Raw genomic sequence first — 21,855 nt, 5'->3', positions numbered from 1 at the left:
TCAGCTGTTGTATTTTACAGGAAGAGAATCGTATTCAAGGGTCAAAGAAAGCTATTAGAACAGTCTTTGAATCGAATTTTTTTTTTTTTTCTCTCCACATTTCCACGAGATTTTACTCAAGTAAATGACGGTTCCAAACTTCGGAAAAAATTGTAGTTGAAAAAGACGATTAATCGCGATTAATTATGGAAATTTTTGCGATTAATTACTTTAAAAAATGTAATCGTTTGACAGCACTAATATATAATATATATATATATATATATATATATATATATATATATATATATATATATATATATTGGGGCTGGAAAAAATACGATACGTTGATGAAGTATCAATACTTTCGATACCTTATGTTATGTTTTGAGACACTTATGATACTTTTGTAACATTTAAACATCCTTAAAGTTGAGCTTTGTGAATGGAGTGATATTTATTGCACTTCTGTGTGTCAGGAACAGTTACTGGAACAGTTTATGCGCTTTTCAATCGTGACACTTGAATACATGTCAAATGGCACTTAAGTTAAAACTTTGGAAACACATACCTCCGTTTTTTCTCAAATATATTTTTGTAATATTAAAGTATCGCAATACGTATCGGATCGCAACCCAAGTATCAGGATCCGTATCGGCTTGGGACAAACGTCTATTGTCCCAGCCCTAATATATATATATATATATATATATATATATATATTTTTTTTTTTAGAATAGTCAAGCGAGTAATATGTTTTTTTTTTCCTCCTTTATGTCAACAAGAAGGCTCGCAAACACCTGCCAGCCTTGCGGTCAGCGTCACTTTGGCCCCGCCCACTCGCTTCTGACTTTTTACCTGTGGGGGGGGGGAGAAAACAATCGGAGCAATGAAACCCGATGAATGGAGGCGTACGTACACGCGTGTGCATTGAGCGCCACGTCCTTTTATGTGAGGCGTGTTTGCCCCGCCGTGTTTACCGTCACTCGCCATTGACACAAAATGGCCGCCGCATCTGTCAAAAGCTCCCAATGGGCCACAATGGGCGCAACGTTAAGGAGCGGCCGTGTCATAATAGGCCGTGATTTTGCTTTTGTGGAAGGCTATCTGCGCACATCTGTCACGCCGGCGCTCAGGTGGGCGCGCGTAGCCGGCTGATTGGTCGGCGGCGGTGGGGGGGTGGGGGGAGGGGCGCGTGTGTCAGTAACTTGTGGTTTGTGGCGAGGCCATGAGCGTGGCGGCTACGTGTGGCTTTGTTTGTTTTGCCTTGCTAGCGCACGCACGCACGCTAATAAGCGCTCACACACACACGCGCGCGCTCTCATGTACGCTCGCTTTTTCCGAATTCTCACACACACACACACACACACGTAGACATGAGAGTGGACAATGGTGCACTATTGTTTTGTAGCTTGCTCCCACTTCATCCCAGACTTTTGTTTTTTTGGGGCTCCTCAACGCCACTGTATCCAAAGTGTCCCACAATGCCTTTCAACAAAGCTTACATTCAGCACGGGCGACGACCCCCCCATGCCCTCCCCCACACACCCCACTTTTTCCCTCTCCACTCTTTTTATTTTTAATAGCGGGAGAATGTCACCGGCCTGCTTTGGCGCCTCCACCCCCCCCCCCCAAAAAAAAAAAAAAAAATGTGATGAAGACAATTGCTGCTCCTCCTTTGAACATAAACATGTATCAAGAAAATGGGGGGGAAAAAAAATATGACGTTAATGATGGACATTGGAATGGATTCAGTGGAATTAATGTTTTAACGTGTGCATGCAGCCATAGAATGGAAAATCAATCCCACCTAGCGCATGGGCATATTTGTCCTGTTTTTCATCCGTCAGGTTGACGTCCACGAGCAAGCGCTCAATGAGCCGCTCATGATGGACAATAATCGTTTTGGGGGTTTTTTTTCTTTTTTTGTAACCTTGACGCTTTCATATTTTTAGTTGATTTCGCCTTCCCTTAAAGTCACATTTCAATAGCGCTATTGTCTTTTTATTTTTTTAAATAGCTTTGAAGTTAATTTTTTTTTTTTTATTTGCCTGAACATGAATCTTTTCTTTTCGTTTATGTCGGTCACATGACGCGTGTGGAAAAACGGGAGAGCTTTGAGAGAGGGCTGGCTGACTCCAAAGTCAAGTCCGTTTGTTACATGCGCCTAATTTGTCCATTCGCCGACACGAAATGTCCACACCAGTGTCCCCATTGACACCCAAAAACACGTCTGTGTGTCCCTTGGCTAAGCCAGAGGTGCTCAGGACCCCATAGCTGTCTCCAGCCATGCCTGCATGATGTCAAAACAAACGCAGGGATCACTGAGGTCTCGGGTTACGGATTGCCAGTGTCTTTCTCGCCCTCTTTCAGTCTCGTCTTTCTCCGCCCAGTCGTCTGGCTGATGAACATTTTCTGCTCGGCTTGACGGAAAAGGCGCAACCTGTGCTGCTTTGCTTGGGGGGTGAGGGGGGGAGGGGGTGAGAAAAGGCGTCAGGCGTTGGAGTGGAATCAGATAAGACTCTCAGGCGGGAGCTTTTCCAGGCCGGCTTTGTCCCACCGCTGGTCCTCCCTCAATCTCTCACTCCACTGCACCTTTTGTGGCAACCTCCCACCCACCCCCCCCTCCCGAAAAGACGGAGCTGAGGACCAAGCAGGTAGTCGCGAGCTAGCGCCTCGCCATTTGAAAGCCCAGCTGAGCTGTGAGATATTTGCAAACAGATGCTGGGAGCTTTCTTTTTCTTTCTTTTTTTTTTTTTTTTTGATCCATCAAGCTTCAACAAGTCAAGTTGACTGCACGCCAATGTCGCACTCTGCATGACAAAGGCGAAGGCCCGCTTCGGATGAGAACTAAGCTGATAAATGGCCCGAGCCGCACAAAGCCCGCCGGTCCAGAGGTTTAAGTCAGACGCACCGATATCAACTCGAACCCCCCCCACACACACACACATACACACACACGGGCCATGAATGCGGCCTTTATGCAGCGCAGTCACTCTCATCTGCTAAATTGAAGTGGCAGCAGCTTAAAAGCCAAAACCTACCCCCCACCACCCCGCCCCACCCTCATGATTGCTACTCTCTCACTCACTTTAGCTACTGGAATTGCTCGGGCTTTTTTTTTTTTTTTTCCAACAGAATGACAAAAACTCAAATTCCTCCCAATTAACGCGTTCGCTGCCATTGACGTATTTATTCGTCTTTTCACAGTCCAGCCAATCAATCCCCAGGAATTGCTTTATATTTTTTTTCAAATTTTTTCAAACAGGGTAAAAGAGGGTCGGAAAAAGTCTGGCAGCGAATGAGTTAAGAGTCGACCATCATAAGACGTTCAGCTATCGGACGAAATCTAGAGTTCGTCGCCCCAAAATGCCAAGGGTTACTAAATGACATAAGCTCCAGGGAATCATGGCCCCAAAATTAAAAAATTAAAAACAGAAATAATTTGAGTTGAAAAAAAACAAAAAACATTCTTAGCTCAAAATGTTCCTTCACATTTTTTTCTGTGTGTTTTATGACACTATTTTATCCAAAGGTACTTAGCATGTGCAAGGTGAATCAGGTGACTCCTAACCTGTTCCTGATCGGAGCAATTGCAAGCGTTCCCAAATGTGCTAATGAACTGACCCGCCATTGTCGGTCTCTCTTTGGGCCTCCCTAGTCGAAGATCATGAATGAATTACCATATTGATGATGTGCTTCCCCTTTTGGGAATTTAATCATGAATCTGTGCCTCAGGCTCCCCTGTGACATCTATTAAGATGCTTTTATAGAAGGAACTATTAACCCTCTCTCTCTCTCACACACACACTCACACACACCCTGAGGCCAACTGAACCCGCTCCTGTGAACCACTCGCCCTGCATTGTCCGGCCTGCCTGACCCCATGTTGGCCAGAAGGGGACAATTCAATCCCTCTTATGTCCATAGAAATTCGGCGTTCCTATTAATTTGAACGTCTGTCGCCTTGTTGTCGTTGCAGTCGACTTTTTGGCAAAGTTCTGCATCTTCAGTCCGGAGAAGCTGGAAGAGTACAAGAGAGCCTTTGAAGCAGTGAGTTAAAAAAAAAAAAAAAAAAAGAAAAAGTCAATTCAACTACTTGTATGAGCAAAAGTATTGGGACACCCTCAATGGAATGTTGCAGGAAGACTCGGACGGCGATGGTTACATCTCATGCGTCCAAGTGGTGGACGCCCTCAAGCGAATTGTCCCGGCCGAGCTCCTCTCCGACGAGGAGGAGATTTACGTTTACAGGGTTTGAATCTTTTCTGTTTTGTCGCGGGTTTTTGAGTAAACCTCTTTATGGGTTTCAAATTTTATACAAGCAAGTCTGAGAGTTAGAATCAGTTTCACGTCTTTGCTAATGTCCGTTAGCCGGTTAATGGCATTTCCCTTTATATGTTAGCATTAAGCTAGCATTATTCAGTGACAAGGAATGATATGGTTGAACGTTTTGGTGTTTCAACATGCAATTTTTTTTTTTTTTTTATGTACAAGATCCTGGCCCTGGTGGACTTCCGCGTGACAGACGGCCTGGTGGACTTGAGACTCTTTGCCGTCATCGCCGGCCTGGCGCAAAAGATCGCATCCATGGAGTGAGTTTTTTTTTTTTTTTTTTTTTTTTTTTTTTGTTAAAGCGGAAGTCAACCCAAACATTTTTTTCAAGGATAAATTCCCAGCAGGCCCACTAGTTGAAACGCAGCATTCTGATTAATTTTCCGTTTGGGGAATATAAGTTAAGCAGCAAAATGCACTCCTATTTAGCCATCTGTGGGGGCGGCCATTTTGTCTTCTATCGACTGAAAATGACATCACAAGTGCTCACGACGACCAATCACGGCTGACCTGTTTTCTGAATGTGAGCCGCGATTGGTCGTTGTGAGCACTTGTGATGTCATTTTCAGTCGACAGAAGACAAAATGGCCGCCCCCAGAGATGGCTAAAAACAAGTGGATTAAGACTTATTCCACAAACGCAATATTTATCAGAATGCCCTCTTGCAACTAGTGGACTTGCATAGAACATATTCTTGAAAAAAATATGTTTGGGTTGACTTTCCTCTTTAAATAAAATAATTTAACAATGTTATCATTATATACTGCATACATTATATTTTACATTAAAAAAAGAAGAATCATTTTGATGTCATTTCAAAGGAATCAGCCTTAAGATTCTCATCCTAAGTTTTGATCGAGTAAGCAACAAGTCATTCCGTGGTGGAGGTAGTCATAAATGCAAAACGTCGTGTGCAGAAATATCTGGACAGATGCTCGGAAAAAAAAGAAAAGCATGTGTGCCGTCCTTGTGCCCCGGCCCCCCTCAAACCCCCCGCCCCCACCAGTGTGTGTGACATTCCCACACACAGTGCCATCTTCCTGTCCCGGGGGTCTTTGTGGCCGCCCGAGCCGGGGGGGGGGGGGGGGGGGGGGTTTCCTGCTCCCGGTGCCCCCCCCCCCCCCCTTGTCCCGCTATGAGTCAGGCTCGGGCCGGGGTCACGGGTCCCCGAGATTTATGACCGTCTCCTTGATGCGGCCCGTCGACGGATTTGTAAGATCCACGCGTTGCGAGGAGATGAGCGCCGATGATAGCGGGCGGGAGGAGAACAAAAGCAGCCTTCTGCCGCCTCGCCTCGTCCCGATCCGATCCTCTTACCTGCGGCCCGGGCTAATCCCGCCGCCTCTAATCCCGCTTTTACGTGCGAGCTGCAACTGTACTTACACAATCGGTCTTTTCTTTCGCGCTCGCCGCCCTTTGAAAGCTGAGCGGCCGTCTGCAATTTGCATTGATTGTACCCGTTAAGCTCGCCCCCCCCCCCCCCCCAAAAAAAAAAATGTTAGGAGGGCAGCGGAACCGCAAAAACTTCAAAGGCTTTGAGCACAATAATACTGTCAATCCAAATGTAACATTTTCATAATGCAGAAATAACAATATAAAAGTGTGAACAGCAGCAAAAATATTTCTTTCTGGGTCGCCAAATCTCGCATTGCGCCACATTTCGGCAGGTCGACTCATCGACCAAACATGGTCACAGGAAGTTGTCATCGGTGCCGACTGACGCCGCGGTTCAAAATGGGTCACAAGAAGAGACCGCCAAAAGATTTTCGGGAGGGGATTACATAAGCGACAAGTCTGCTGCGGTAGCCCGGCAGGAGGCCCGGGGAGGGAAAATGGGGGCGCCCCACCCTGGTCTGCGCGCGCCATTACCACGCCACAGTTGCATTTGGACTTTTTCTTTTTTTTAACCTCTAACCAAGTGCAGTTAATGATCATTAGCTGCCTTGTCCTGCCTCATCCCCGTCAAGCCCCGCCCCCGCCCCCCAAAAAGTCCCCCACGCCGCAGCCAATCACGAGGTGTAGCGTGCGTGCACTCACTGGCCCGCGCTCGCCCATTCTTTTTGCATCCAGCCGGGGTGGGGGGGTGGACCTCGTTAGGACATTCCAATTGTTTATGCCGGGCCCCTCCCCTAAAAAAATAATAGGATTTAATTAAGTTGAATTTTTCTTTAAAAAACTATAGATAACTACAAAAAAATTATATTAAAGAATCCCTATTCTTTGGTATGGGAAACTTCCAAGGATGTATTTTTTTTTCAACTTCATATCATAACACTGGTGTGTCCCAATACTTTTGCTGCAAGTTCAACTAACACCCCATTGTTTCTGACTGTCCCGCCGGACCTACTTTTTGGTGTCACCCGCTCGCTCCCCTCCTCCCTCAGCTTCCACGCATACCCCTCGCACCCCAACTTGACCCACCGACCGCCCCCCCCCCCTTCTCCTGGCCCCCTTCCCCAAAGCAGTTGTAGCCGTTATTGTGGCGGGACGTGTGTGTGTGCCCGCGCATTGTTTGCCAGGCAGGCCGCGCTGAGCAACCACAATGAACTCACAACACTTTACCATCAGCGCAAACGCAACGTGGCACGGGACCGGCCGTCCGCCCCGCCCAGAAATACGTCGGCCGCCAAAGCGCGCTGGCACCAAAGTGAGCCGTTATCTTTCTCTCTCTTGCAGTGACTTCATGAGGTCACTGGTCACCAACATGGACTTTCGCTCTCTCGAAGTACGACTCTTCAAAGTCAAGGTAACAAACACTTGGCCCGGCCAATTTGAACCCATCATTCTCTGCATTATTGGCCTGCGACATGACTCAGCAATATTTGCCTATTCTACCCTTGACTTGCCAATATTACCTAGTCTAGAACTTGACTCAGCGATATTGACTTGGTCTTAAACTTGAGTCAGGAATGTTGGCACTACTACTGTAGCCTACACCTTGACTCAGAAACTCTGATCCAGTCTACACCATGACTCTGCAATACTGACCTAATTTGCGCCGAGAGTCAGCTATTCTGACGTACTCTACACCTTGATTTAGCAATTCTGACCTAGTCTACACCTTGACTCAGCAATTCTGACCTAGAATTGACCTGCACTCAGAATTTCTGACGCAGTCTACACCTTGACTCAGCAATTCTGACCTAATCTGCAACCTTGAGTCATCACTTCTGATCTAGTCTACACCTTGACTCAGAATTTCTGACCTAGTCTACACCTTGACTCAGCAATTCTGACCTAATTTGCACCTTGAGTCAGCAATTCTGACCTACTCTATACCCTAATTTAGCAATTCTAACCTAGTCTACACCTTGACTCAGCAATTCTGACCTAATTTGCACCTTGAGTCAGCAATTCTGACCTACTCTACACCTTAATTCAGCAATTCTAACCTAGTCTACACCTTGACTCAGCAATTCTGACCTAGACTACACCTTGACTCAGCATTTCTGACCTAATTTGCACCTTGAGTCAGCAATTCTGACCTACTCTACACCTTAATTTAGCAATTCTAACCTAGTCTACACCTTGACTCAGCAATTCTGACCTAGACTAAACCTTGACTCAGCAATTCTGACCTAATTTGCACCTTGAGTCAGCAATTCTGACCTACTCTACACCTTAATTTAGCAAGTCTAACCTAGTCTACACCTTGACTCAGCAATTTTGACCTAGTCTACACCTTGACTCAGCAATTCTGACCTAGACTACACCTTGACTTAGCAATTCTGACCAAGTCTCCACCTTGACTCAGCAATTCTGACCTAGTCTCCACTTTGAGTTAGCAAAACTGTTCTATTCAGTGATTGCAAGGGAATCTTCCGTGCACGCCCCCCTTTGGTTCACCCCATTGAGTTTGAATGGAATTTAGGTCAGGGCTCTGGCTAGGCTGGGTCTTTTGTTGACATTTTGGGTCAAAGTTGCCAAGAAGTCCCAAATAAAGTGAGTCATCTCTTGCGGGTGTACCAATGAATGAATGACTGAGTCTTGATTTGAAGCTGATTTTTCAAAACAGGATTCCCGAGCGGGAGAGACGCGGCGTCTGCTTTTCCCTTTTCACTGATTAGCGCTGCATTCATCTCATTAAAGGGCCGGCTTGTAATCCCCCGCACACGCACACGCACACGCACACGCACACGCACATCTGTCCAGCCAGCTCGCAGGTAGCTTTGCAGCTTTGTAGTGGCCGAGCTGTCAGGGATAGCGTTGTTATCCTGCGAGCTTTACAGGGGGAAATTGGCTAATTGCCAAGGCGGGGATTAGTAGCAACACCGCCCCCACCCGACTGCCCCGCCCCCCGACTCTCTCTCTCTCTCTCTCTCTCCTCCTCCTCCCCCCCCCCTCCCCTTCCCCAGCAATTATTCTCCAGCCTGCATTAAGTGTGCAAACAGGTGCACTCCAACAAGAGCACAAACAGGCTGAGGTAATCTGACGCCCGCCGGACCAGCCCACTCACACGTACATAACTACACACACACACAATAGCGTACGCACGCTTACACAACAACACACACACACACACACACACACACATGCAGAGGTGCCTCCACTTAAATGGCTGGCTCCCGGCTTTAATCCCGTTTACCTAACATTTAGGAAAATAATAAATTCCACGTGTTATTTTTATTCATATTACATTATTCAATAGTTGGCTAATTGGTTATAGTTAAATGAATTGTAAAAAAAAAAAAAATACAAATGGAAAATTGATCTCATTGAATGCTTGTTTTCTAGTTGTTGTACATAATAAAATGCAAAATATACTTACAATAATCCCTTGTACATATAACATTTTAAAAATTTTTAAATAATTATAATAATAAAATAAATCCAATAAAACATTTGAATGAATTCCTATTATTTCACATACAGGTTTTTTCAACACTTTTTTTTAACTTTATGTAATGTGTTGCGTATTTGCATTGAATATAAATAATACAAATAAGTGTATCAAAATATATCAAAACACATCTCATTAAATAATTGGATAGTAGTAAAAACTACAAGGTTTTTAAAACATTTCCATAAAAATGATTTGATTGAAAATGTTCTAAAGTCAAAATGAATGCATTAAAAAAATGCAATTAAGAATTTGTTCACCGATTGCAATCATAATTTGCCATTGTCATTAACTACAATTATTTTAGGTCCACATTTTGTTTTAAAACTCTTAAAACAAGGCCCTTGAAGACAAAAAGTTTTGTCAGCAGGCTTGTGTTGACATCCGGCTCGATATTCATATCAATCATAATCAAGCGAGTAATTTGCAGCAGCTCTTCCTGTTCCTCCTGGAGGAGCATCGCGCGGAGGCGGGCGGCCGGCGAGGTTTCATCAGCGCCGAGCAGCTGGCGCTGGAGCTGAAGGCGGGCGGCATCCGGCCGGCGCAGGAGGCGGCCATCGGGCGCCAGCTCCGCAAGCTTCCGCCTCTCGACCTGCTCGACTTCCTGGCCTACCTGCCGCTCTTCATGCTCATCCACGCGTCGGTGGTGGCCAACCCGCTCGACGACGCCGCGCAACTCGGGCCAGGTAGGCAAATGCGAGCGATGTCACGTGGATTGAAAAAGTAAAAGTCGAAACAAACAAAAAGCGTGTGCAAGTTGCTGTCTGTGGTCCTGAAATGTCCTCAAGCAGCATTGCTCCATTTGACTCTGCAATATCTAAGCTTTGACTCAGTAATATTTGCCTACTCTACACCTTGACTCGGAAATACCTGCCTACTTTACACCTTGACTCGGTAATATTTGCCTCGGAAATACCTGCCTACATTACACCTTGACTCGGTAATATTTGCCTCGGAAATACCTGCCTATTTTACACCTTGACTCAGCAATATTTTCCTCGTCTAAACTTTGACTTGGTAATTGCTGACTTTTAACCTTGACAGCAAAATATGCCAAATCTGAAACGTTTTCTACTGCAATATTTGCCTATTTTAAACCTTGACTTAGCAATATTTGTCTACTACAAATCTTGACTAAACAATATTGACCTAGTCTAAACCTTGACTCGGAAATGTTTTCCTATTTTCAACCTTGACTCTGCTAAATTAGCTTATTCTACACCTTGACTCAGCAATATTTTCCTAGTCTAAACTTTGACTCAGCAATATTGTCTTACTCAAGACCTTGACTCAGCAACATGGACCTAGTCCAAACCTTGACTCAGTAATATCTGTAAAATCTAAATTTTGACTCTGCAAAATGTGTCAAATCTAAATCTTGACTCTTCAGTTATGGCTCATACACCTTGACTCGGCAATACTGACCTACTCTTAATCTTGTAATATTTTCCGACTCCGCGCCTTGACTCAGCAATATTGACCTACTCTAAACAGTGACTTAGCAATATTTGACTCCGCCAAAGCTTTTTGACATTTTGAAAATTTGCTTAATCTAGACCTCGAGTCTGCAATATTAACCTACTTTAAATCTTGACTCGGGAGCATTTTCCTAGTCTAAATTTTGACCCGGCATATTTGGCTTGTCTCAACCTTGACTCAGCAATAGTTTCCCCCCTGCAACAATGCACCAAATAGGTTGCGTTGGTGCGTGCTTATCATGCAAATGTAGCGATGCAACAATCAGTCTGCAATGAATAATCCGCCCATCAGATATTAGACGGCGCCATTGTCACCAAATTGGACACGGCCGCCCACGCCTGCCGGACCCTAACGCACTTTGACAGCCCACCACGCGGGAACTTTGGACTCAAACGAATGACGGCAAAAGTATACTTTTATCCTCCTGGATCACTTTTTTTTTTTTTTTTAATTGCTGACATATAGCAGACGTGTTGCATTCAAGTGCCATCGGGTAAATGACAATCTGTGTGCAAATGGTCCTGTTTGGATGCCATGTTTTATCCATTTTGTCCGCCAGTGACTCATCTCGTGTGAATAATTCAACTGACGTAAATTGGATGAAACATTTGCATGTTTCCATTCTTATTGGTCGAAAATCAAACGAAACAAGCGCACCAAGTGCTTTTTTTTTTTTTTGGGCGGGAATTTGGACGGCGAGTGACTCGCGTGGCTCGACGCTGCGTGTCAGCAGGCACACGCCAAAAGCCTCCCGTCCCCTCCCTCACCTGTCAAACTTGGTTTGGGCTGAAACAAACACACACACACACACACACACACACACACACACACACACACACACACACACACACAACCCCCTTAAGTCCCGCTTCCTGCACAGCATACTCTTTCTCCTTGTTTTGATGCCCTAAAAAGGCCGTTTCATTACATTCAACTTCCTTAAAAAAAAAAAAAAAATATATATATATATATATATATATATATATATATATATATATGTATATTATTGTTAAATTGTGTGTAAAATGTCCCCACAAATCCGCACACAGTAGGTTTCAGTAGCAAATCATTTATTGTTGCACTATAGAAAATATGCTTTTTATTATTATTATTATTATTATTATTATTATTATTATTATTATCAGGCAGATAATAATAATAGTTAACAACATGGTGCTGGCTTGTTTGGACACTAGCTGCATAATAAGTTTTGATCATGGACAAAGTTGACACGTTTAAATAAGACACGTCGGTGCTGCGTTCAGGGAGGGAATAACACACGTGACATAGTATATAGAATTATGTAAGCAAAATATATATACAAAAAAAGGATGTGTACAAAAAGGTCTATAAATCTCTTTACATAGAAAAATAGTTTAGATATTTGCAAATAAACAACAACGGAGCATTTGAGAGACTTTCCTACAACTTGGAAGCTGTTGTGACAAAGGCTGATTGGATTTAGCATAGTTTATTCTTCCTATCCTTATTATTATTCATATTAAATAATGTGCTGCTCGTTTTTGTGTGTGGCCAGCGGACCCCCAGAAGTCTCTGCGTGTGCGCGTCCCCCTTCTCGACGTCCCGCGGGCTTCTCCTCCCAACTTTTCCAGACGTTTTGTCCTTTGTTGCTGTTGTTGTCATCCCGAGCTGGGTGCTTCTTCATGAGCCACCTCCGGCCGCGACCACCCGGGGCTTGCAGACGAACTTTTTTCTTAACTCCTGTGTGGAAGGAAAAGGAAAGTTGGTTTCTAATGTGAAGGAGAGTAGTCTTTTGAGGCTCTTGGTGTATGGGTTGGGCCTTACCCAGTAGTAGGAGTTCAGAACCAGTTGGTGAAGTCGAGGAGTTCCTGCTCCTCCGGGCTGAGGGGGTCGTACGACACTTCATCCGAGGAGTAGGAGGACACGGGCGAGCCGGCCATGGAGTTCATGTCGGCCGCCGGGTAGCCTTGCGCCATGCCGGGCGACGACGCGTGCAGCACGCCCGCTTGGAAAGCGGCGCTGACGGCGTCGTGCTCGTCCAGCAGCTGCTGCAGCGCGCGGATGTACTCGACTGCCGAGCGGAGGGTCTCCACCTTGCTCATCTTCTTGTTGGCGGCGCCGTTGGGGACGTGCTCGCGGAGGGTGGCGAAGCCGTTGTTGACCAACTTGACGCGGTTGCGCTCGCGCTCGTTGCGGCGCGCCACCGCGTGAGGCTGCTGCGGCGGCAGCGAGTAGCCGAAGGCGGCGAAGTTGAGGCGGCGCTTGCAGCGGAGAAGCTCCGGGGAGGACGAGCGGGGACGCTTGGCGGACGCCGCCGCCGCCGCCGCGGACTTGCCGCTCGGGCTCAGCGGGACGCTCTGCGCGGTGAATAAGCAAGCGGGAGGGGCGAGCTCCATGGTGCGCTCCGGAGAATTTCAATTAGAAAATTGCTTGTAAAGTTAAAAAAAAAAGAAAAAAAAAAAGTGAAGTGTGCAAAAAATAAAAAATGAAAGAAATTACTTTTCCTAAAAGCTTTGTAAACAAGGAAAAGTTGGGAGCATTAATAAAAATAAGTTGCGCGGGAAAAACAAAAAAAAACACCCCAAAAACTTTTTAAAAATGAATTCGAATTTTCTTTCGGTGCGTGTCTCGCTCGTGCCGGTCACGTGGTTGGACGCGCGCGTCACCTCCGTGCGTGTCGCGTCGCTTGGCGGGTGGAGTGTGACCAGCAGACAAGAGGCGGCCGCTTTTCAACGGCCGCCGACGGACGGCCGACCGCGTGGCCACACCTTGGCTCCGCCCATTGCGCCGGTGCGTTGCGCGCGCCTGACGCGTGCCACTTGGAGCACTAAACAAACAGCCTGGCTGTGTGTGTGCATGCGTGTGTGTTCTTTTTGCATGTGTGCGTGACGAGTGGGGGGGGCGGGAGGGGGGGAGTTGTCGAGAAAAACAAACAAGTGAAGTTAACGAAGTTCCTATCATGGAGATTTAACAAATAGCAGAATATTAATATATGCAAACATGCATGGTTGATGTTTGCTCTTCATTAGGAAAACAATAGTTCTTTGTTTTTATGACATTTTGCTAATGTTCGAATCATTTATTAGCACAAATTAGTGTTTAAGATATGAAATCAATTGGCACTTTTTTTCTGTGTGTTTAGGTTATATGCTATTAAAACCTGACTGCCCCTAAAGTATTTTTCAAACATCAAATCTGAACTTTTTAGGCTCTGTTGTGACATTTTTTCAAAATGACTGCTTATGTTTTGTGCGTGTGTAATGATAAAATAGAATATCAAAGTTATTATTCGGAAAAATAACACACCTGCAGATTTTTAACACTTTTCCCGCCTTGCTTTGTTGTCTTGGCTTGCTTGTTTCACTTTGTGGTTGTTTTGTGCCTGCAAGCAAATGCATTCAAGTTGTTGTTTTATGACATTTTACTGATATTCATCTGTCATAAAGTGGGTACGGAAATGATTCAGACCCCTTGAAATTTTTCACTTTGTGTCTTTTGGACGAAAAAGAAAAAAAAAAAGTGAATTCTATTTCTCATTAATGTACACTCAGCATCCCATCTAAACAGAAAAAAATCAGAAACGTAGAAATTTTTTGAAAAACTGAAATACTGAATACTTATGACCATATGATATTTCATCTTTAAAAAAAAAAAAAAAATTGCAAAAAAAAAATCTGCATTTCTGATTTTTTTCTGTCAAGATGGGGTGCTGAGTGTACATTAATGAACTTTTTTGATTTTGGCAAATGACAAAGTGAACATTATCAAGGGGTCTGAATACTTTGCGGACTGTAAACTGTAAGTCTAACTTCTTCAAATTGGCACTTTTCATTTCGTTTTCGGCTCTTTTAAAATGTGTTTGGCTCACATTGCGTAATAAAGGACTTCTGTGCAATCTGCTCATGACAGCGTTGCTGGAACAACAATTAGCAGCGATTGTTGTGATTCTCATTCGGATTCTTTTCATGTTTCGCTCCAGAGTGAAGACTTCTACCGATGATGTCCCAGGCTGAAATTTTCCACTTTGATTGGAGCGGATCATCGTCCACATGAGGCGAGGGGGTGAGGTGGGGGGGGGGGGGGTTTGTCTTTGTGTGCGATTGGCTCCACTTGATAGTGTTACAGTAGCGTCCAGCAGGCGCTGCGCTGTGTGCGTTATTGTCGCTTTGGGAGAGTGCGGCATAATAAGACTTGTCAGTCAGGCTGGAACAAAACACAGCAAAGTGTAGTCCCCACCTCACCCCCTGCACCTCTGTCCCCCCTTCCTTTCCTACTCCCTCCTTTATTCCCGTCCCTGCGTCCTGAAGAGGGATTGTAATAAATTGTGCAATTTTCTGCATTGGCCGTGGCATTCAAAATCAGGCTTGCATTGAGGGAGACCCCCACTCTCTCACTCCACCAATACTTTCCTTTATTTGTCCCTCACCCCACCGGCCCCCCTTCAGGCCTGCCTGTGTGTTTGGCCCAGCAAGGGAGTTTGGAAAAGGAGCGTGGGTTCTATTCAGGCCCCGGCCCGGGCCGGCCTCTGTGAAACCAATCCAGGCGCTCTCAGCCGCTCGCCGGGTTCAATTAGCGCTTTGAGGACTTGTAGTCCACTCGCGCGCGGGCCCACGGGGGGCTTCCCGTGCGCCGTCATGAAGGACGTGACATCTGGGCGCACTTCCAAACACCTTCCCACTCACTGAGTGCTTCACTCGAGAGAAATAGGAATAGCTACTGGCCAAAGTGGCAAGGGAGTTTGCTGGCCAGATAACTGAAGAGCAGCAAATGACATTGTGAACTTGTAGTCATGTGATGGACAAATGAGATGAGACCCGCTCCCAGTTCCCTCTGAAGTAAATGTCTTATGGATGAGTGGTTCTCAAACTTTTTACACCACCCAAAAAATAATTTGCACCTGCATGACCAACATTTAAATGCAGTAGCCAGTAGGCCTATATGTGTTAATCAAAAACGACAAAATGATATTTGATATTGCAGTCGTCCATCGCCATATCGCGGTTCACTTATTGGGGTTCCACTCTACTGCAGATTTTTTTTTTTTTGCATTGTAGGAGGAAAGGGAGTAAAATAAAGCAAAACGTAATGCAACACAACTTGTTTTTTTAGAAAAGTAACAAAAAAGGTTTTTTTTTGTTTTTTGGGGTTTTTTTTTTGTTTTTGTTTTTAACACCATGCATTTTGTGAAGGTGTAATCCATCAATTAAATGTACTTTTATGACGAAACAAAAAACTTGTCTTGCTGAATGTGAAATCCACCAATTGGCAAATACTGCAGATAGATTTTGCTTTTGGATTCTAACAAAAACAACTAAAACTTAAATAATCAGTCAAATAAAGTACACTGTACATAAGAGTGACTTTAGAAAAGCCTAAATGTTTAAAACAAGCACTTTAACTTAAAAAAGTTCGACGCAGCTGAACTGTACTCTGCAGTGATTGTCATGTATCACAAAATTGTAGCGAACACCGCCCTCCTGTGGACAGAATTGACATTGCAAGATTTAGCGCAAATGTTCTATTTTGTCTCTTCTGCTTTTCCATACGGTGTTCAGTCACGTGAGTTTGTTTACCAGGAAGAGCGCGTCCGACAATTACGTTAGCAAAGAACGAAGGTAAAGGAGACTTGTTTACGAAATTAAAATGTACTTCAGGAAACAGGTGTTGAACAAGGACGCCGTTTATTTTCAAGGTTGCGGTTTCATTCAAGTTTAGTTTCTAGCTTACCGTCGGCTAGTTTACCCCTTGTATGGTGTTCGGGTCGTGGGACCCGTTCTTGTTATTGGAATTTCTCTTTTTTTTTTTAGATTACATTTTATTATTTTAAAAAGCAGTAGCACATTCATTCATAAATGTGATCTAACAAGAGATAAAGGGCAAATATTGTTCATGTGATTTGCAATTGGGATGTCGTAAACTTCTGTTGAGTATTTTAACAAAATTATTTGTGTTTTGAAAACCCCAAACTCTCGCGGGCCCACCAGAGCGATGAACAATGGCTGAGTGACAAAAACACGAACACCACACAAGGGTTTACAAGCAGCTACGGGAAGGTTGGGACGAAACTGATGTCAAAGTTTCCACTTGGCTAAATTTCGTCGCCATGAGGTCGCTGAATTACGTGCAGCGTGTTAGTTTGGACTTTACGGGCACGCTCTTTCCTCACGCCATCTGCCTGGGAGATGCCGACAACGACACGGTAAGCACACATTCGTTGGGGACGAAAGCCATTCATGTTAAATTTGACTTCGCGACAGCCTTTCGGACTTTTCTCCTTTTTCTAAGACTTGACCTTTCTTTCTTTCCCTTCTTTCCTCTGACCTACTTTTTATTCACGCGACCTTCAATTTACTTTTCTGCCTTCCTTCCTTCCTTAACTCCTTACATTTCAGCCTTCCCCTTTGTTTCCTTCGTACCTTCCTATCAGCTTTACTTCCTCCTTCCAGCCTTCCTTTCCTACCTTTTCTGTCACATTCTCTTCTTTCATCCTCTATACCTTCCGCCATCACTGTCCGCCTAAATGTGTTTTGAGATTTGCCTGTCAGAATTTTGGCCAATTCTTCCGCCCGCGCGTCCGCAGCTGAACGAGCTTGTGGTGGGCGACACGAGCGGCAAGTTGCACGTGTACAAGAACGACGACAGCAAAGCGTGGATCACCAGGAGCTGCGTGGGCATGGTCGGTCCAATCCAGTTGGTTCATTTTTCAATTTCCCATGGTAATAATCCCTCAACTGACAATTTGCCGCTGTCGGTCAGCTGACATGCGTCGCCGTGGGAGACGTGTGCAACAAAGGGAAGGTACGTCCGAGACCGCCGGCGTGAGCGTGTGTTTTGAACGCGTGCTAATGAAAGGTACCGGTTCAGAACTTTGTGGTGGCCGTGGGAGCGGAGGGCTGGTTCCACCTGTTCGACCTGAGCGCCGCCAAGGCCGACTCTGCGAGTCAACACGAAGGTTTCGCCCTGGACGAGCAGAAGCCGTTTTTCACGCAGCACATCCCGGCCAACACCAAAGTCATCCTCATCAGCGATATCGGTACTGGTTGATCGGCCTTGTTGCATTCGTTTGAAGCCATCTTGTGAATTGAAACGTTTTTCTCCATGACAGACGGCGACGGCCGCAGCGAGCTGGTGGTGGGCTACACCGACCGGGTGGTGCGAGCGTTCCGATGGGAAGAACCTTCGGACACTGCCGACTCGGGATGTGGTCAGCTGGTTCTGCTCAAGAAATGGCTGCTGGAAGGACAGGTTCCACCTTTTGTGTTCTTTAATCTTTGTATTCAGGGCTTTTAATGAAGTCATCTCAGTTTTCCTTCAGATGGAGAATTTTTATTGCTTGCTTCAAATATGGCAGTCTGATTTGAAGCTGATTTGAAGTCACCGCTTACAGGTTTAAATTGGGACTGCGTCTTTTGGGGCAGTTTTCCGTTAAACATAGGAGCTGTTTTCATATTCATATTTGGGCTATTTTCACATTCATATTTGGGCTATTTTCACATTCAATTTATTTATTTTTTGGCATTTTGGCCTGTTTTCAGGTCTACATTGAGCAGTTTTAAGATTGAAAACGGGAATGACTTACATTATATGTGGCATATTTGATATCTTTTAAATTCATCCCGCCATTATCCAAACCGCTTATCGTCACAAGGGTCGCGGGTGTGCTGGAGCCTATGCCAGCTGTCTTTTAAAATCTTTTAAAATTGAATTTGGAAAGCATTTGAACTCTTTAATTGACTTAACATAATATGGATTTTATTGAAAAAAAATGAATTAACCTAAAATAAATTTCAAAGACTATTTTTAAGGATATATGTCTGTACTGTATTGTATTGTATTGCTATAACGTATTTGACCAAGTGACAGTCACATAAATTGCTAGGAAGATGGTTTTGGTTTAAATGTTTTTTTTATTTATTTATCTTTTCAATAAAATATGGAATTAGTTTGTCGAACATCAGTAGTGACGCGCATACCAGTTGAGTAGCGAAGCACCAATGCAGAAAACAGCCATGAATGTATAAATATTGCTGTTTGCGTCGATGGGGAGAAGGAGCACCGCCTGGTGGACAAAAATGGTATTTCCCGTAGCATTCGTGGGACGCTGCCATTTTCATTTGATTAAAAAGAAGCGATGACAATTTTAAAATGAAAAGTTCGTTCAACACCAGTGGAAATTTTGACAAGATATTTTAATCTAGTTTTAGTCTTTTGACTAAATTTAAAGTTTTAGTCATAAATTAGTCATCTGACTGTATTTTAGTTTTAGTCTAATTTTAAGTCAACGAAAATAAAGGGCGATTTTAGTCGACTAAAGTGAATGTCACAAAATGTCGGTAGCGCGTCTTCATGCTACTTGTGTTTCAGGTGGACAGTCTATCGGTGAACCCGGGTCCCGAGGGCCTGCCGGAGCTCATGGTGTCCCAGCCCGGCTGTGGCTACGCCATCCTGCTCTGCTCCTGGACGCAGCAGGACTCGCCGGGCGAGGGCGACGGCCACGGCAGCGACAACGAGGATGCGAGCGCCGCGTCCGGCAGGTGCCAAAACCCGGCCGTGATCTCGCGTCACGTCAACAATAGAATTTGCTCACGTTTATTTCTTTCAAGTGAGGGGCCTTCGCGAGATGTCATTCTCCATCTGACCACCGGGCGGATCCACAACAAGAACGTTTCCACGCATCTCATTGGGAGCATCAGTAAAGGTGAGACTCATTTCATTGATTAATTTCACAACCGTCACTGAGCCCATTTTTTTATTTTATTTTATTTTTTTTTTTACATTAGTTAAAAAAAAAAATCCGTTCAGCTAAGTGAAATTGGTTGGGAATCAATAGATGATATTGATGATTAGCAGGCTGAACATTGATGTCATGTCGTTAACAGGCTCAAAGGAGGAGTCTTCCAAATGTGGCCTCTTTGCTCTCTGCACTTTGGATGGTAAGAGCATCAATAATTCATGACGAGTACGAGTGGGATTATGCGACCTCCCCCAAGGCTTCCAGTGTGCACTACATTCCAATTAGACATCAGGATTCAAATAGAACGAGAGCGCGACCTCTGCCAAGGCCAAAAAGTCCTCAATTGGATGCAATTGTACAATTCCTCTTGTGGAATTTCACTCTTTATGCAATGAGAGATATTAAAAGGCAAACGCGTCCAAAAATGACAAATAAGATGTGTGATTATGTGCTGCAGGGACGCTGAAGTTGATGGACAGCTCGGAGCAGCTGCTGTGGTCGGTGCAGGTGGACCATCAACTCTTCGCCCTGCAGAAGCTCGACGTCACGGTCCCTTTTTTTTTTTTTTCTTTTGTGGACTATTTCACGAATTTCTCACTCACTGAAAGAAAGAAAGCAAATGTCGTGTTTTGATTGTGGCAGAGGGACGGGCGCGAGGAGGTGGTGGCGTGCGCCTGGGACGGCCAGACGTACATCATCGACCACAACCGCGCCGTGGTGCGCTTCCAGTTTGACGAGAACGTCAACGCCTTCTGCGCTGGTGAGGAATGGCCTCCATTTTAATGTAACGAGTTACCGTTTTCACCTTTTCAATGGAATTTCCCATAAAGGAAATTCCCTTGTAAATTCTTTTTTTTATAATTTTTTCATAATTATTTTTTAATTGAATAAATTTTTCAAGACAGAGGTATCTACATGATTGATTCATTATCAAAAAGAATTATCGGTTAAGCTGATGAATCGTTGCACCTCTAGATTGTATTATATTTAAAACAGTAATTTGAATCCATAAAAGTAGATTTTTTTTAATGAACTTAGACTTTTGATTTTTTTTTGGTAATTAAAGAAATAAAACATTGATTAATTTTATCTTAACAAAATGCCATTTTGCAGTGCTCGTAAAAAAAAAGTATTTTAAAATATTCATTTTATTCCTGAAAGGATTTCATTTTCCAATTAACCAATTTAATAGATTTTTGAATGATCATTTTTTAAAAGTTATCCATCCATGGAACTGACTTGTCCCCACGAGCGTCTAACAAAGCAAAAACATGGCTTCCATTTTACCTTAAAAAATTCCTTTTACTAATTTTAACACTATTGCATTTATTATACTCATTTTAATCTCTGAATACAATATTATTTTTGAAACCATTTATGATTTTAATGTTTTTATTTGTAATTTTATCCCAACTATAAAAATGAAAACATAAACCACCTCATTCGGCCAACAGGTGGCAGCAGAGAGCCACACATTCTCAAGCCAATTACTTTGTGTGCAAACGAAATCAGTGTAAAGCCAATTAAATAAGAATGAACGAATTAAAAAGCAAAACAGTTGTTTTAATTGTCATTCTAGTACATTTTAAATATGATATTCAATAGTCATTTTTTTTTTTTTTTTTAACTCATTCACTACCATTGATGAATTTACTTGTCTTTTCACAGTCCAACCATTCAATCCCAGGAATTTATGAATATTTTTTTCAAATGATAGGCTAAAAGAGGGTCTGAAAATGTCTGGCAGTGAATGAGTTAATTACAAAATATACAAATTGATGAATCCAGGTTGTTTTTGCATGCGTGCGTGCAGGTCAGTACACGTGCAAGGAGGGCAAGAACAGCCCGTGTCTGGTGTACGTCAGCTTCAACCACAAGATCTTCGTGTACTGGAAGGTGCAGCTGGAGCGCATGGAGTCCACCAACCTGATGCGCGTGCTGGACCAGCGACCCGAGTTCAGACGGCAGCTTTCGGCGCTGGGGCTCGGTGAGTACGCGGGGGAGGAAAAAAAATAAACCGTCGCGGTGGCGTGATGGTGGATAAAGTTTATAAAAAAAATAAAAAAACTGGCATTTCAAAAGGGGTGTGTAGACTTTTTATATCTACTGATGTCGACGTTAGAGAAAAATCCTCATATCCAACGGCATGTCATGCCCTATGATGTCATGGCACGATACCGTTTGGTGAGTTATGGCGCAATTCTGCGATGGCAATATCATAAATTATAGAGGGCATCTCAAGTTACCGGGTAAGTCCCGCCCCCTCGTTCCTAGCGCCCCCTGCTGCCTTAAGAGCGCCGCGCCGCAAGCTCGGCCCTTAAGAGGTCTTTGTTTGTCGCCCCTACTCTCCGCAGGTGGCTCGGACCCGGCGGCCGTCAGATCGCTGCTGTCGGACGTTCTCTACAAGGACGCGCACTGATCTTCATCTTTAGTCTTGTCCGTGCTAATAAACACTTGGCAACACGCCTCCTCCTCCTCCTCCTCCTCCTCTTCATCTTAAAAAGCC

At 44.3% G+C, this 21,855-nt stretch overlaps 2 protein-coding genes across 4 annotated transcripts in view; one reads left to right on the top strand and one right to left on the bottom strand.

Moving 5' to 3' along the window:
• The window catches only part of itfg2 (integrin alpha FG-GAP repeat containing 2), a 54,112-nt gene extending 32,287 nt beyond the window's left edge, over positions 1-21,825 (top strand). For 2 of the 3 annotated variants that reach the window (XM_086022198.1, XM_086022196.1), the window contains 7 exons: positions 3,962-4,032; positions 4,124-4,234; positions 4,477-4,574; positions 6,991-7,060; positions 9,585-9,840; positions 14,595-14,677; positions 17,196-17,253. In XM_086022198.1, the coding sequence (XP_085878324.1) occupies positions 3,962-4,032; positions 4,124-4,234; positions 4,477-4,574; positions 6,991-7,060; positions 9,585-9,840; positions 14,595-14,599 (611 nt within the window). In that variant the 3' untranslated portion in view covers positions 14,600-14,677; positions 17,196-17,253. Of the gene's footprint in view, positions 1-3,961; positions 4,033-4,123; positions 4,235-4,476; positions 4,575-6,990; positions 7,061-9,584; positions 9,841-14,594; positions 14,678-16,628; positions 16,815-17,195; positions 17,292-17,371; positions 17,414-17,479; positions 17,649-17,720; positions 17,861-18,979; positions 19,150-19,218; positions 19,314-19,494; positions 19,549-19,806; positions 19,899-19,991; positions 20,110-21,162; positions 21,337-21,703 lie in introns of those variants that run through there. The other variant, XM_086022199.1, reaches the window with a different exon arrangement.
• ascl1a (achaete-scute family bHLH transcription factor 1a) lies at positions 11,723-17,314 on the bottom strand. Its single transcript, XM_086022211.1, has 3 exons — positions 17,076-17,314; positions 12,440-13,044; positions 11,723-12,355 (listed from the first exon to the last, which is right to left on the bottom strand). Exon 2 carries the CDS (start codon positions 13,009-13,011, stop codon positions 12,454-12,456), a length of 558 nt encoding a protein of 185 aa, XP_085878337.1. The 5' UTR covers positions 13,012-13,044; positions 17,076-17,314; the 3' UTR covers positions 11,723-12,355; positions 12,440-12,453.
• Positions 21,826-21,855: the final 30 nt, after the last annotated feature.

The sequence above is a fragment of the Filicampus tigris genome, chromosome 22 (assembly GCF_054856515.1).
Source record: "Filicampus tigris isolate MCC_2025a chromosome 22, RoL_Ftig_1.0, whole genome shotgun sequence".
Taxonomy (NCBI): Eukaryota; Metazoa; Chordata; class Actinopteri; order Syngnathiformes; family Syngnathidae; genus Filicampus; species Filicampus tigris.
Note: the sequence above shows the minus strand (reverse complement) of the source record. Positions and strands in the feature narration are given on the sequence as shown.